This window comes from Acipenser ruthenus, chromosome 3, assembly GCF_902713425.1.
Source record: "Acipenser ruthenus chromosome 3, fAciRut3.2 maternal haplotype, whole genome shotgun sequence".
Taxonomy (NCBI): Eukaryota; Metazoa; Chordata; class Actinopteri; order Acipenseriformes; family Acipenseridae; genus Acipenser; species Acipenser ruthenus.
In genome coordinates, this window is record NC_081191.1 from 53,945,060 (window position 1) to 53,962,640 (window position 17,581).

General features: G+C 37.4%; 1 protein-coding gene across 2 annotated transcripts in view; it reads right to left on the reverse strand.

Moving 5' to 3' along the window:
- Positions 1-11,893: 11,893 nt before the first annotated feature.
- Positions 11,894-17,581, reverse strand: part of ift57 (intraflagellar transport 57 homolog (Chlamydomonas)) — a 36,716-nt gene continuing 31,028 nt past the window's right edge. For both annotated transcript variants that reach the window (XM_033993739.3, XM_033993740.3), the window contains exons 6-11: positions 15,672-15,794; positions 15,441-15,512; positions 14,809-14,940; positions 14,359-14,421; positions 13,436-13,502; positions 11,894-12,430 (exon numbers count right to left, since the gene is read on the reverse strand). In XM_033993739.3, the coding sequence (XP_033849630.1) occupies positions 12,249-12,430; positions 13,436-13,502; positions 14,359-14,421; positions 14,809-14,940; positions 15,441-15,512; positions 15,672-15,794 (639 nt within the window). In that variant the 3' untranslated portion in view covers positions 11,894-12,248. The remainder of the gene's footprint in view (positions 12,431-13,435; positions 13,503-14,358; positions 14,422-14,808; positions 14,941-15,440; positions 15,513-15,671; positions 15,795-17,581) is intronic.

The window sequence follows — 17,581 nt, forward strand, 5'->3', positions numbered from 1 at the left end:
GGACAGATTTGCTTGAACTTGGCTTTGGGCCATATTGAAAAAACTTTATTCAAGATTTTAAAATTACAAAAAAAAAAAAAAAAAAAAAAAAAGCATACATTACCGTTAGCTCATCCAGTTCAGGTCTTCATGTGTTCCAATTCCAACTACGTCCTTAATTATTACATTAAACATTGAAATATACAAATTAAACTTGTAATGGAATTCCATTTCAGCGATACACTCTTAATGTTTGCTGATTTCAACTAAAGAAAACAGCATGCAGGTTATTTTCTTATTATTTTGCAATATTCAATCAATTTGTACACACTTATCAATGTCAGCTGTGGTATCCCATAGTAAAAGTCTATCATTGCAAAGTGTATTAAAGCATGGTGAAAACGTGTGGTAATGAATGTTAAACTGATGTCTGTATATGGCATTTCAATATTCTGTTCATGCATCAGAGGTTTGCACAAAACAGGCTCCATTGGGATACAATATATAATACAATCATACAATCATTTAAGACCCAGCTGCTCGATAACTATCATTCCGGACACTGCATCCTCCGCAAATTGATGCTGGTTTTAGTTGCATAGAATGTTCTCAGGTTCTTTGTCTGTGACAGAGGGATCCTGTATTTTTACTATATTCAGCTTTTATATGGGGAAGGGACTATGTTTTCAATTCAGGGTTCATCAAACATCAATAAATAGAGAATAATGCATGGTGTAGTGTGTGATATTAGATTGTAATGCCTACCTGAGGGGTGGGATGCTATATAAACCTATAGGGTGAATCCCGAGGAGTTTATCCAAGAATCCCACCCCAAGAGTGAGCATTACATTCTAATTTATCACACACTACCCCATGCAGTGTTTTTTATAATCTCTAGTGGGTATTTTTTTTCTGTGTTACATGCTGTGGGGAGCTATGTGAGGTATGGTTGGAATTCCTTTCAGTTTGACAGCTCTCACTGGGGTCGCGCTCTGTTGCTGGTGTTAATGGCGAAGCCCATTGAAAAAATTCCTCACCAGTTATTATTAGAGGTTTATCATTCAAACCATGTTTGGAAGTTAAATTGAACAGTGCCATAGAGCAGGGTAATTATGTTCACTGCTGTACTTTATCTTTCATTGAATTCATCACTGAAGGATCTATATTGTAACAATCTTTTAAAAGACACCGCCTGCTGGGTCAACAATGAAGCAAGGACTAAATTAAATTGCTATTTTAATCCTTGATTGAGCCTCAAGGGGGCAGAAGCTCTAACACAATCACAAGCAACACACAATGACATCCAAGGGGAGGAGAAGCACACAAAGAGGGCTGGAGAGAGCATAGCCCACGACAGAAGCATGAACGACTACCTAGACACAGAAGACACACAACAGCAAGGAACAAAGGAACATTAACGGCAATTACAAACCATTAAAAAAACCCCAATACACGCACACAAACAATAATACCGCCCTGTGTCAGGCCAGGAAGCAAGCAGACAGCAGATTGGTGAGTACATGAAGAAATGTGCTGATGCGCCGGTTTATTGAAAAATAAAAAGGGTGAACAAAACAAAAACACTTGACAAACAAAAAGATGCTATGGCCAAAATAAACAGAAGGACATAGAACAAACAAATATCATGCTGGTGTTTAACCAGCACGCGTAACAATTGTTTTCTTTTGATTTATTTTACCTCCTCTCTCTACTCCCGTTCTCCTCTCTGAACACCCAACCCCCAGTGAGTGAAACACTGCATCTTTTATACAGCTGTACTGAGATTCGATTGCTAATCAATTGGAATCTCGGTACATCTGCACGTGAACTGTGCTCTCCGTACTAATTCCCACTTTAATCTGCACGTGGAGTGATATTGCCATCCCTGTGCCTACATACAACTATATATTTTAAATCACTTGTGATAGCCCGCACTCTGTGCACCAATACATACACACATATAACAGACAACATAAAACACAAAATATGCACAGAGGCGGGGCACCCCGCCACACTCCTGCTTCCCAGAATCTCTTGCAATAGCTAGACAGCACTGCAGCATTATAACCTACTATTGTCATAACATAACCTACTAGGCTATCCAGCTCAGTTTGGACAAAAAAAAAATAAGATTCTAAAACTAGTGTAAGAGATGCAGACCGGGGCAAAACATTTTAGGAACCCAGCCCTTCAGGTGATTTTTATCAATTTTTTGCCTGACCTGGCTTGATTTGGCTTGAATGGTACTGCACATTATTGTGTGTTAAGTTAATTATAGCTTTTACCAAGACATGCAGTAAATCATTCTTAGTTTACTAAATCAATGCATCATTTATCACATTTTTCATTTAGGAAAAGTGAATGCAGGTCAATGTACGATATTATACAGGATATCAATTACGATTTGGGGAAAGAAATTATACTTTGGAGTTTTTAGAGGTCCTTCAGGCACATTCAAATTTACAGTGTGGAATGGGAAGTTGAGTAATTGACAACCCACAAATTTGCTTAAACCTCCTGGACTACTGATTACAAAAACAAAAACATGAAGCTTAACTAGACTAAACATTACAATGTGTTTTGTTGTAAAATATGTCACGAGACTCCATTTAGTTAACTTCAACTCAGTTTGGAGGGAAAATGTGTTTTGCTGGTTTCTGCTGGTGTGGCCACTGGAGGATGACCTCGCACCACTGTCAGCATTTCCACTGCCAGCATTGCACTGCAGGAGGGCCTCACACTGTGGCCGCCAGAACTGCCACCAGAGCTGCTGTTGTCACCTCCGCAGCTAGGAGGCATGCTGTTGCCATCTCTGCAGTCAGGAGGCCAGTTCCCATTAACTGGTGGTCCTTTGCTGCTGACCCCAGGGGATTTGTTGTCACTCTGAATGCCCTTTGAATGGTTACGTGCCATGGCTTCTGCAGAATCCAACCTTGATGAAACTATGGCACCGGCCAAAAAGAAAATGTGTTAGTTAGTGAAATAGAAAAAAATCAGGAAATATTATTTAACACTTTACAGGGCCAAAAAACATTAAGAAATGAAACATGAAAGAAATACCTAACAAAATAAATTATCTGGGACACTAAGTGACAGACACTTGATATTATAAAAAATGGCATGACCATAGGAGGATTACAAGAAAGCAGCAGAAAATTAAAAAAAAAACAGGACAAACTGAATGTGATGTTAAATGTAGCGGGGACCCTGGGCACAGCGAAAATAAACCAAAACATAGATCTAAAAGAAAGGGTCCCCAAAAACGGGACAGACTGAAACGAATGACAAAATGGACTATAATGGGGAATGGAATGCCCAATGACTACAATGGGGAAAGAAGGAATGCCCATTGACAACAGGAATGACAGCTTATATCTCGAAATCCCTAACAGGAATCTTAAAATCCTGAATACCGTTTCTTGAAAATACACTAATGTACAAAATAAAAGTGGAATGACAGCTGGAGTCTATGGAATGGCAGGCCTGGAATACCGAAAAAACATTAAAAGCAATAGCAAAAAATGAATTCCCTAACAGGAATCTTAAAATCCTGAATATAGTTTCTTAAAAATAAACATAAAATACACAGAATGCATGGGGTGACACCTATATTTTAAATAGGTAATCTAACTACATGTATTACTATAATTTAAATAGTTTCAGTCCCAACATTACAACAACCTTAAAAAGTCATTGTGTGTATGGAATTCAAGCTAGAAAGGATTTTTTTTTTTTTTTTTTAAATAACTGCTTTTGAACGCATTGCAATGGACATAGTGGGCCCTTTCCTACCTTCTGACTCTGGGTATACGCATTTTGCGGTCCGTGTCTATTTGTTTTTCTAGGATGGAAAAACGGAAAATAGGAGAAAACATTCCAGCTTGAAAAGGAAGCACATAGGGAGTCCTCATAGTCCTAGGCCAGTTTTACAGCAGCTTCCAGGGTGTCAGGGTTGCGACGCCGTATCCAGGCCTGGGTATTGGCGCCGACCACATGGCAGAACTGCTCCACCTCCACTGCTTTCCCCATTTCCAGGTTGGTTTTCTTCTCGGGGGTCAGCCAGTGGACCATGTGGTCACACACCGCTCCGTAACCAACGGACAGCTTGACCAGGTCATAACTGGCAGCGCTGAGGTCGCTCATGGCCCGATCAGGCAGGGTCCCAGCTGGCTTGCCCAGAGCTCCCGCAGCCATCCTCTCAAATGCCACCAAGTATGCCTCTGGGTCATTCTCCGCCGTCATCTTCATCGCCCGAGACTTCGGTGCCGACATTGCTGGTGTTGCGGTAGGGGCTGGTGCTGTGGAAAGTGCCAGCCGTACCCTTTCAATGAGCACAGTAGAGCGCTCCTCGCTCCTTCTCTCCTCTGTGTGCAGTCTGCTGTCCAGCGCCTCCAGCAGCTCCGCTAGTGTGTTGCGATCCATCCCGTGTTCTGACACCACGTGTGGCAAACAGGTGCAGAGGTGATGCAGTGCAGAAATAATCACAAGTGAAAACTGTAATCCAATTTGGAAATGTTATTTTTTTATTGTCAACACAAATCCTGGTCTGGCGACCAAACAATAATCCTCCGGCAATACATTCCTGGTGTAAAGCTCGGCAAGAAAATTATAATAATGATTTGTAAACAAAACAAATAACACGTTATCCGCTCCCACAATAATAGTAACACATATCACCAGTCTGGGTGCGTGCAGTAGTGCTCAAGATGGGTGATAACAAATAACAGTGACTGTGGTGTTGTTGTTCTGGTTAGTGCTGGTCCAAGGCATCAGCTCCGGAGACGTGTTAGCCGTCTAGTGAATTTACAAACAAAAGACAATTACTAACAGTGCTACAAACAAACAAAACACTCATGAATACTTTTTAAAATTCTTTTGGGAACTCTCCCGGTCCTTCCAGTCCGTGCTTTTCTGACCCAAGCAAAGGAAAAGATCTACGATTCTCCGGCCCCTTTATGCCATTCCGCATAACCCCTTGGTAAACGATTGCAGCTTCCTTTACTGTCTGCAGCTGCTACCTCGTTTACCTTTCAGGTCAATACGTTCCTGCAATGGAGTCTCGCCTTCTTCCAGGCAGACCGACTTCCCAACCCAGGAAATTAACTGTCAGGCCAGCCCACCCAAAGCCTTTCCCTTTCGCTGCTTAGTGCCCTCACAGGTCGGGAGGGAGATTTACAACCAAAACTCATATTTCTGTCACATGCACACAGGAAGGTTTGATCTTTCTTGAACATTGGCGCACATTCTACAACGACTATCTATATAGGCAAGACAGACTGCACCTAAACAAAAAGGGAACCAATCTACTCAGAGAAAGGATTCTTGAGGCGGTCCAGAAGCATTTAAACTAGAAAGGAAGGGGGGAGAAAACAAAAAAACAGAAGGGAGACCACATCAAAACAAGGGCAACAACTCAGGTAAGACAACTATTAAATGTATTTATCTTAATGCTAGAAGTCTCAGAAACAAAATGTTAGAACTTGAAGCTACTGCACTAACAAGTAACTACGATGTGATAGGTGTTACAGAAACTTGGTTGTCTGAGAGTGATGGAGGCAAATATAATATTAGTGGGTATACACTGTATAGGAAAGACAGAAGAGGCAGAGGGGTAGCGCTTTACATAAGAAATAATCTTGAAGCCCAGGTGTTAGATCTGGACGAAGAAAACAACGCAGAATCAATATGGGTCAGAATAATGGGCAAAAATTCAAAGGGCATAATAATAGGAGCATGCTATAGACCGACAGATTCAGACGCCGAGCAAAATAATCTGTTACACAATGACATTAGCAAAGGAGAAGCCATACTAATGTGGGATTTCAAATTCCCTTATATAAAATAGGAAAACCCGGTGGGGAGCACGACGGACGAAATTCAAATGGTGGAAATGACAAATGACTGCTTCCTAATACAATTTGTCAAGGCAGAGGGGAGGCATGCCTTGATTTAATCTTTTCAAATAACAGACAGAATAACTAAAACAGAGGTCAGAGAACCATGGGCAGCAGTGTGGAGTAGTGGTTTGAGCTCTGGACTCTTTACCGGAGGGTTGTGGGTTCAATCCCAGGTGGGGGACACTGCTGCTGTACCCTTGAGCAAGGTACTTTACCTAGATTGCTCCAGTAAAAACCCAACTGTATAAATGGGTAATTGTATGTAAAAATAATGTGTAAAAAAAATGTCATTGTATGTAAAAATAATGTGATATCTTGTAACAACTGTAAGTCACCCTGGATAAGGGCGTCTGCTAAGAAATAAATAATAATAATAATAACATGGTCTCATTTGAAGTGATTTTTAAAACCCAAAAAGTAACTAGATGGTAACTTTACAAGTTGTGGGGCTTGCTTTATTGGGAAAGTGGTCAAAGTAGCTGATTTGTGTCAAAAGTCACATTGTTTACTAAATTGTCTCATGCTTAGAATGTTTTATAATTTGAAATTTCTCAAAGTTCTATGACAGTTAATTCAACAGTGGGAAGTAGCCTACTGAAAGAAGTTGATGCGGTTACTAAAACAGCTGTACCTCTTGATCGGTAGACACCATTCCTGTTTTGATTTCATATTTGAATAGCTGAGAAGTAGAGGAAGATGTCATACCCTCTAACTTTTTGTCTAACTTGTTGGGAAAGTGGTCAAAATTTCAGTTATTTCTAAAAGTTCACAGAAAACGTAGTTGGTGCGGTTACTAAAACAGGTGTACCTCTTGATTGGTAAAAGTTATTTTTGTTTTGATTTCATGATTTCTAACTTTTTGTCTAGCTTGTTGGGAAAGTGGTCAAAGTAGCTGATTTTTGTCAAAAGTTACATCGTTTACAATAAATAGAATGTTGGAAGTCTGGGAGTTTTTAAACAATGGGGAGCTTTAGAATGTTGAAAAAAGTCCCATTAAAGTGAATGAAGGTGGACAAAAAAAGGACAAAAAGCTTAATAGTTTAAAAAGTATAAAATATATCAAAAAGTCCGGTCTACACGTTTTAAAGTTTGAACAGCGTTTCTAGCTTAAACGGTGTAAGAGGAGTAGCGTGCCAAAGAATAAGAAGAAGAAGAAGAAGAAGTAGTAGTATGTCGAAGATTTAAAGTGGGGACTCTTGCTTCGCAAGCCCCACTAATAACTAAAGCTAAGGTTTACAATTTTAGAAAAGCAAACTATGAAGGTATGAAACAGAGACTAACAGAAGTAGATTGGAGTAAAATAGAGAAGTTTTTTAAAAATGTACTACTAGAAGTGCAAAACAATTACATCCCAAAAGTCGACAAATCTAAATCTAAAACAAAATGGCCAAAATGGTTTAATAGATCAATTAAAAAAAATATTCAGCGAAAAAAGGCACAAAGTACACAGAAAGAGTACTTGGAACTGCAAACGCAAGTCAAAAAGGAAGTTAGAAAGGCCAAGAGAGAGATAGAAATCAATATTGCTAAGGGGGCTAAAACTGATTCCAAAATGTCTTTCCAATATTATAACAGCAAGAGAACATTCAAAGAGGAGGTTAAATGCCTAAGAGATACAAATGGCAAAATCATAGATGAAGAAAAAAAATAGCAAATACATTAAATGATTACTTTTCACAAGTTTTTACAAAGGAGTATACGGACAACATGCCCCACATGTCGACCTGTTCCTATCCAATTTTAAATAACTTTAGCATAACAGAGGCAGAAGTGTTAAAGGGACTAGGAGCTCTTAAAATAAACAAATCCCCTGGGCCGGATGAGATCCTCCCAATAGTACACAAAGAAATGAAAGAAGTTATTTACAAACCGCTAACCAAGATCATGCAACAGTCTCTTGACAGGGGTTGTACCGACAGACTGGAAAATTGCAAACGTAATACCGATCCACAAAAAGGGAGACAAAACCAAACCAGGTAACTACAGACCAATAAGCCTGACTTCTATTGTATGTAAACTTATGGAAACTATAATAAGATCTAAAATGGAAAATTACCTAGATGGTAACAATACCCTGGGAGACAGTCAGCATGGTTTTAGGAAAGGGAGATCGTGTCTAACTAACCTGCTTAATTTTTTCAGGATGCAACATCGACAATGGATAATTGCAAAGCATACGACATGGTTTATTTAGATTTCCAGAAAGCTTTTGACAAAGTCCCGCATAAAAGATTAATTCTCAAACTGAATGCAGTTGGTATTCAAGGAAATGCATGCACATGGATTAGGGAGTGGTTAACATGTAGAAAACAGAAAGTACGGATTAGAGGAGAAACCTCAAAATGGAGCGAGGTAACCAGTGGTGTACCACAGGGATCAGTATTAGGTTCTCTGCTATTCCTAATCTACATTAATGATTTAGATTCTGGTATAGTAAGCAAACTTGTTAAATTTTGCACACGACACAAAAATAGGAGGAGTGGCAAACACTGTTGCAGCAGCAAAGGTCACTCAAAATGATCTAGACAGCATTCAGAACTGGGCAGACACATGGCAAATGACATTTAATAAAGAAAAGTGTAAGGAACTGCATGCAGGCAATAAAAATGTGCATTATAAATATCATATGAGAGATACTGAAATTGAAGAAGGAATCTATGAAAAAACATAAGAAAGTTTACAAACGAGGAGGAGTCTATTCAGCCCATCTTGCTTTTTTACACAGAGAATTGTGAGGGTCTGGAACCAACTCCCCAGTAATGTTGTTGAAGCTGATACCCTGGGATCCTTCAAGAAGTTGCTTGATGAGATTCTGGAATCAATAAGCTACTAACAACCAAACGAGCAAGATGGGCCGAATGGCCTCCTCTCGTTTGTAAACTTTCTTATGTTCCTATTGTCAGTTGTCTAATTTGGTATCCCCTTCGTTTCTCACTGTAAATGCACCTGATATCACTCAAACCCTTTGTGTGTGATAATGGGGCACAGATAGACACAATGTGCATGTTTGACATTTCTGTGAGCCCCACTGTGAAATGCACAGGGGACAGCAAATAATACAGCCATAGACTATGCTACTGTATGCTGTTTAATTTGGTAGTGTTTCTTATTGTATATTGTCTCCGTGGCTAGGTGTCCCAGTATAAGAATGCACATATCGTACTACTGGAGAGTCAGCGCATCCAAGCCAAGTCTCGCCATAGAATCAGGAACCTCTGTCTCCAGTAAACTAGTTCCTTTTATATTCTTTAGGGTGGGGTGCGGTGCAGTTGCAGTCACAGAAGATCACCACAAAGCAGCAGGCAGTCAAGCAGGTAATCCAAGGCAAAATATAAAAACAATCCAAGTCCCACTGTGCAAAAACAAATCCTCCAAACAAATATCCAAGTGAAATGTCGCTGAGACGCAGAGAACAGCAGAGGGCGCCCCAGGCAACAAAATCAATCAATCAATCAATCAATCAATCAAACAAACAAACAAACAAACAAACAAACAATCTCCAGTGCTTCCCTGACGGTAATGCGTCCCAGCAATTAAAACAAAACACAAAACAAACAAAACAAAAAAAGATTAATCCAAAATAATATAAACAGAGTATAATTTCGATACTCAAGAAAAACCAGTTCAGCTGCAATAAAAACAGCGCCCCAGCCTAGCTGCCTTAGTGAACTCTTCCTAGCTCAATTCTACCTGCAGCGCAATCAGGCTGTATTGCGTTTATGTCCCCAAACCTGCTTCTTTATATGATGTTCATCTTTTAGCAATACCCAGCTTGGTCCCTGTAGCCAGGTGTCTTTTACCCCCGGCCCGCTGCTCAATTTGTCCCGTCCTATTCCTTCTCTATCCACACACACTGCCAAAACTGTCGGCGTTGCTTACAAACAAAAGACAATCACAAAATATAAACAATAGCACTCCTCCCTCATGCATTAGCTCTCAGCCACTACACCTGCCCGCTCTGTTTTACTTGTCAGCAGTTCGTTGTTCTTTTGCTGTTTCAATCTCTATTTTCTGTTCCGTCTGATCCCTTCTTCACCAACCCACCATCTTCATTTCCATTCTACCGCTCAACAAATCAATTGGAGGGAGTCTCTCTCCCGCGGACACATCAATAAAACAATTACCCACCCCATTCAATTCCATAGTTATTAAGTTATTTTAAAAGTCACACGGGTGACAGGACGAATCAATAATTAGTAAGCATTTATTGTGCGATTTATTTTTACGTGCAATTACCAGGGGCACGATTCTATCGTGAGCTCGAAAAATCACGACAAAACGCGAAATGTACTTTTTTGCGAAAAACATATATAATGTAATAGTTAAACATTAAGTCCTATAAAAGAATATTCACTTGTTATTAAAGTTTATTTCTGGGTGCATTTCATTTTTACAATGCTTCCTACCGCTATGCTCTGGTTAAACACACACCCACACGCACAAAGGCTTTTAAATTGTAGCTCTGGCTCCCTGGCCGTGCATCAACACTCGCATTACAGCAAAGCAACACAAAAAAGATTTTCTTTCTCATGAATTTCATTCATCGGATGATATAGTGTAGTTAACCATCCTGCCTTATTTATGTTTTGCTCTGGCCTGCTGTAATACGTTCTGTTCTATAAACGTTGCTTGTATTTGTACTGTTTATAAACTGAGGAACAACCAGATTATTTGATTGGGACTATATACTGTAAAGTTACCAAATGTTAGCATAAAATACACAACATTTTACACACATTTTACACATCTGCTATACTAAACGTACACTATGTTGGTTTCATGCAGGTACACTTTTCCTAACAAGTGTCCTGTATTTAGTTTTAGTCTGTAATTGTTGCAATCAACCTACTGTAAATAACATCAAATAGCTTGTTGATTCTTCACAGCCACCTCTGTCTGAACCTGATATCCTGGTGATCCATGCTGCAGGCAATGATTAAGGGAGGGGGGGGAGGGGGGGGGGGGGTCCATATGAGTGACACAGGTAATGACATATTCCTAAACAACCTCCACCATGGAATTAAACCACACCTCCTGTAAAGATGTTATCCTTTCCTTCCCATAACCACCCTTACACCTTTGTTTTTCTTTTAGTGCATTATTTTATATGTTTAAATAAGTTTTTTTTTAATTATGTCATTAATTGAGAAATGTAAATGGGCTTAAGTATTAATTTATGATATTTTGTGATATGATATATACTGCATGATATCTTTGTATATGATACATGTGATATCTTTTAAATTATAAAGCAAGGTCATGAATTAAGTGATGGTACAATACGTATTCATAAACTGAGCTACAGCTGGTGTACAACATAAAAATAATAAAAACAATGTAATAACTTTAGGTGAAGAGTGAGTTCTCACGAAGCGTTACATAGTAATCTTCACATTTTTCCTGAAATATCACTAATGGAGACTTTTATTGTAGAAGTGAGGATCACTGCAATTTACAGTGATATTAATATTAGTTTAAAAGGAACCTACAAAAGTCTAAATACTTCCTTAGGGTATGGCAAGAATGGCATTTTTGAAAGAAGTAAACATTTGACAAGAAGTGATTTAAACTACACACAAATATAAATTATACTAACAAAAAGACCTGTATTTTTGTGTCTGCGAGTATGTGTCTATGTAACAGTTAAACAGGGTGGTCTGATCAGGATATGGGGGTGTTTTAGCAGTGCAGGGACTAGAGATTTGATTGAAAAATGAATGAATGCAGCCATGTATCAAAACATTCTACATTCTATTTTTTTTTTTTTTTTTATAATTCTCTGCACATTTTGTATAACTATCAACACTTATCTGCTCTTGAATTGCCCCGATATATCAAATCGTACTGTGTTTTGTATTTGCTCTTATTAGGACTGAAGTCATTGTATTTTATATGTTGCTCTTAATTGTACTGTAATTCTTGATATGTATTTTATTTTGTATACAATTGTAAGTTGCCCTGGGTAAGGGTGTCTGCTAAGAACATATACATCTTGAAAAGGAAAAGTAAATCTAACATTCTAATCTCATTATTCTTTATTATAGGGTAAACTTTTAAATAAAACACTCTGTATATACATTCAGTTCAATTGTATTTAGGGATGGCAGCTCAAGTTACAATTTGGTGTATTGCTAGGGAAAACAATACAAGTATACAAAAAACAATATAAATGCTTTGAACTTTTTCAAATTGCAAGCAGAAAAAAAAAGAGTAGGCCTACATTTAAAAAAAAAGAATGCATACTATTACTAGATGCAGAAATGTAACTCACAATTGTAACTGAAAGTAAATAAATACAAAATTATTTTCATAATGATTTAGAATTTCTAAATGTACAAGTCCGTGCATGGCACAGCAAAAACATCCCTATATTTAAAATATACCACCAATGGTAGCCTCTGGAATCATGGTAGCATGCATATCTCTTGTCATATTGGATTTCTCCTTGAGTTTTGCTTGAAGCAGAGTATGCTCAACTACGCCGATACGGATATCCATTTGAATGATTTCCTGTTTCAGCTTTGTCAGACTTTGTTTAATCTTTACCACAGGAGCTGTAAAAAATATAAAATAATAAATTAGCAATTATATTACATACTACACTTACTGCTCTAAAAGGAATTACATGTATTTCCTGAAAAACTAAATCTAGGGCTAATTAAAGCTTTTTGGGCTTGTACAGGAATAAACCATATTTGGCATCATTTTTCTAAAAATACAAAATACAAAACACAGTAATTCCTGCCTTTTGGGAATAACTTCTTGAGATCTACACTAATTAAAATTAATAAATCATTATATTAAGCTATTCATAAATAATATTAAAGAAATTAGTTCTTAAATATTGGAAATGGGAAATATCTTATGCTTCACATTTTACACTTGTGTACTGAATTTTGTCAAATCATATTTTTACAAAATATCAATAAAAAGAATTAGAACAAACAAACAAAGTAGTTTATAAATTTTTCTTTATAAATAATTTGTTTAACAACCCCCCCACTCCCCTTATACAATGAATTCAACCACAAATACTATGCATCATGATATTAGGAAGCCTATCAGAAACATCATCAAAAAGCAAAGACTAACTGAAGGCATGTCAGTTGATAGAGGTTTGCAGCTGAACGAACTGCTTTGCTCTCCAGATTGATTCTGAACTACGGTATGCATTTTTATAGGTACTGTAAATATACTGTGTTAATACTATGTTGTATTCGTGTGCTTGAACTTTGTCTTAAAATTTAAGGCAGTTGTATAATGTTAGGTCTGCATCAGTTTCCCCAGCAGCAGTAACAGTTTGTCTAACCATAGAGACCTCATGAGTTTGACTCCCAAAGTGGTATGATTGTTTAAAAACACAAAAGTAGCTACCTAAGGAATGAAGGCTAGTAGGCCTATCAGTGTTGAGCAATCCATACAGTACTTGGTGGCAGTGGGTGCAGAGGAAATGATTTGTACGAAAAGGTTTTCAAATTGGAAAAATGGAGCAATCACCAAAAAATCAGTTCATGTTTCAGAAGCTGACACAAATATGCTCTCTAGCAATGTTATCTTACCTCCATCAGTCATACTGCTTCCTTTTTCTTCCATCTCCTGCTTCACTTTCTCTAGTTCTTCTGTAATCTAAGAATTTCACACAAATATTATGAAGAATGAAATATGAATACATGTGTATCTACCATTGAATTGCCTCAAATAACCAGTATAAAAGGCTGTAAGCTCACTTTTTAAAAAATATTTAAGCGCAATTACCCCATTTCAAATGGAACAGGATAGATAGTAAAGTGAATCTCTGCAGACGTCACATTATAGTTACAACTTATAGTCACATTATAGTTACAACCACATTTCTGTAGTCATACTTTCTATATAGCAAAATTGAGAGTGAAATTAGGTGATTATAAAATGCAACATCATTGGCTGAACACCATGAAAATAGAGCAGTATTCTTTTATAAAAACTTGATTGTGAAATCTAAAGTCGTTGTTGTCAATTAAGCCCAGTACACACTGCCTGATGCGATCAATTGCGACACGATTTTTCAGTTGCATCAGGCTATGTATTATAGTTTGCGATGTGATTTTTACAGGATCGGCTGATCGATTTCAGTCAGCTCGTAAAGTTTAAATAAGTAGGTTATGCGACGATCGCATTGGGCAGTGTGTACCAGGCTTTAGTGACACACGATCAATTTTTATTGAGTTGCCAAGAAAAAAATGCCTGTGCATCTCTGGCCTAAGAGTTACTTTTGTTTTTCATGGCTTTTCTTCCACCATGACCAGGGTTGTATGAATTATAGTATGTTAACTTTATTATCCAGGTAAATGGAAAATAATTATTTAGAACAACCTTCCACTTAGTCACTTATGATAAATGCTCTTGCAAACCCTCTCATAAATGAACTAAAGTGGAATCCTCCTGCTAATTTAAACAAACAAGCTATAAAACAATAAGCACAGATTACAGAATCTGTTCCCACCTCAGCCAGCATTCTTGTTCTTTGAGTTACTCCACCACTCCCATGTTGGTACCGCTCCTTGGCCTATGAGAGAACAGACCAGAACACTTAAATGCATAGTTCTGAAAATCAGTAACCCACTTTCTACTAATCTTCATTAGGACCATCATTGGTTGTTTGTGTCTGGTATTCCTTTTAGAAAAGTGGTGCAAGCTTTGCAATGAAGCAAAATATTAATAAGTATGTCCCCTTGTTTCAACTTTCCTTTCTGGTCCTTGAGTATGTCCATACTTAATTTAAATTTGTTACCAACACTTGTCTAATCTGAAGGGTGTGCAAGAGTTTCTGGAATCTATTCAACTGGTCTAAAGAGTGGTGGAAATACATGCCAATGTTTAAATCATTAAAACAGTACTCCATATGGTTCCAGTGAACAGAGCAGTTTGTTTTAATTGTAATGGACATTTTTACCTCACTAAGCTGTGACTGAGCTGTGCGATACTCATGGATTAAATGCTCCAACTGGTTGTTAATGTATTTCTCCCGGCTTGCAACCTTTTCAAGAGTCTTACTGATTTCCTCCTGCAGTCTGTTGAGGTACCCCTGTTAAATACAAAAATGTAAAAGAATATTAAAAGATTTGTTTCTCCAACCAGAGATTTAAGATAAGCATTTAAAAAATACTTTTTGCCAGAGGGAAGTCATTATGCCATGTAACAGCTTTAGGTAACCAAAAGTGTAAAATGTCATGCACAAATACAACAAAAAACTGATGAATCACTAGCATTTTCTACCCTAAACTTATATATTTTGAATAGAAATTAGATATGGACATTCCAAACCTATTTTACATCAGTCAGGGGTTGTGAAAATTGCATAAATAGTTTTGATAACCCTGAGTGTGTTACCACATAAAGAGAACGTTGAAAAATCGTATCTTTTCCCCCCAACTTGAACCACCACTCATTTAATATAAAAAGGTAACTGATTTGACAAACTTTTTCTTTTCTTTGGATGGCCGACACGTACATTTATTCTAAGCAATATCCACAAGGCACTGTTTTTTTTTTTATTTATTTATTTTTTTTAAATGAAGCCCATACCTTTGTCTCTTTTAGAGATGATTCAATTCCCTCTTTGTGCTGGTGCATTTGGTCCAAATGTATTCTCCAGTCCTGCAAAATGTAAAAAGAAATATTGTTCTTCAAATTGTACGTGAAAGATTACATTTAAATACGTTAATAATATTGTATTCCACATACATTTTCAGTTTAACACGATAACCATGTCTCGTGTTAAACTGAAAATGTAACATAGGCCCCAAAGTAACCTACCTTGTTATCTGTTCTGATTGTAACCTTGAGCAGTGGGAGAACTCTTTCTACTTCCAAGTTCCACTCTGCTGCATCTGTAGTAGACTCCAATATCTCATCTGGTTTTGACGATTCACTTGTTTCCTTGAAAAACATGGCAATTGGGGTTTATTTAAAACAAAAAATGAACAAATACCAGAAATTATCCACCTGGGAATTTTGTTTTTAACTTCTGAATAGCATTAACCCTTACTTAGCAAAGAAGTTTGTCATTTTTCAGTTTCTGATTTTCTTTTCTTTTTTGTTGTTTAGTGTGTCCTCAAATATAAGAACAATCATAACTGTGTTTAAAAATACATTTGTAACAATACATAGTGCAGATAAGTAATTTGCTTGAAAAGGGTATAGGCTATACGACTATTGGGGTTGGAACCCACAATGACTAAGGCAGGTTAATTGCACTGTTTACTCAGGATTACAATACTCTGCATTACCCTTTTTGTTCTGTTGATATAACTCATAACTGTTTTAATAATTACATATTCTACCATACAGTGTTTAGAGTTCAGGATATTATTACATTAAATGTTATTAATTTGAATAAAAGCTAATCCAGCATTTAGTTACACAGTTTTGCTTTGCAAGGTTATAGTGTTTCTCCACCCAGGAACTACAGTTCATTTTCAATTACTGATCAAGGTATATGCAAATACAATGTAGTATTGAACTTCCGGTTGGTGCTAATCGAAGATGGTCGCATAGACACTGAGCTCTCGCACTCATGCCTATTTTTTCAACTTTTTCTCGATCTATATTCTTTTCAAAACGCATTATAAACATTTTTCTTTCTTTCGATAATCCAAGCCTTTTGTCAAGCTAACTCCTGGATTACAACGGATAAACTGCTGTTGTTTCCAGACTACTCGAAAACCACTGCACTGCGCAGGAAAGCGTTTTCACAAATCCAAATGTCTTTACGTCAAGAAGGAGTACAGAATTTTTTACTATATCCAGCTCAATTTAGAATTATACACAGGGAGTGCAAACTCTGTGCAACACACCAGAGGAAGCCCATGCTTTTCATGCAAATCTCTAGAAGCAAAGTTTCTCCTCCATTACCTGACTATGTATATACAGTATGGTGTTTTCTGCAGCTATTCTTTTCCTTTTGCCGCGGTTCTCTGGCTTTTGACTACACAGTGAATTCCTCTCTCCACCCTGTGGGTTTCGTCAGCCCTCTAGTGCTTGATCCCGAGTATATAAAGTTGAATCTATGAGTACTGTTTTGCAATACAGAATCTATTATTGCTGTTTTTTGACCAGGCAAACTTGAACTTCCTATTTACCTGATGTAAGCTGACTGACTGCTCCTTTAAACTGTGGATCCTTAGGTTCTTTCTGGACATACAACGCTTGGATTATTATTTTTTTTTTGTTCCCTCTATTTTTATATATGTGTATGTATATGTGTGTGCATGTGTACACGTATATATAGGTATGTATTTTTCTTCACCTATTAATCATTTTTGTTCTTACCTAATGGCCTCAACTCACCTGATTACTTCAGCAACCATTAGTGAGTAATAGCGCAGTTATACAGATATTTGCTTAAATGTGGCTTATTTAAGAAGTTAATCTGGTATGTGGGTAGATGGGCATCTTGTATGTTTTATTTGTAGGTATATAGGAGTAAGGATATAACAAACTGAAAAATGTTGTTATGTGCACATTACTATTATTATGTGTGTGTCTGTGTGCGTATGTTTATGTATGTATGTATGTATGTATGTATGTATGTATGTATATATATATAATGTGTGTGATCCCTGGAGACAGCATCGCAGCCGTTGTGTGTGCTGATGCACTGGGGAGGCAAAATATGCTGATCCTTGGAGCCGGCATTGCACTTCAGCCATTAACACCAGGCAGAA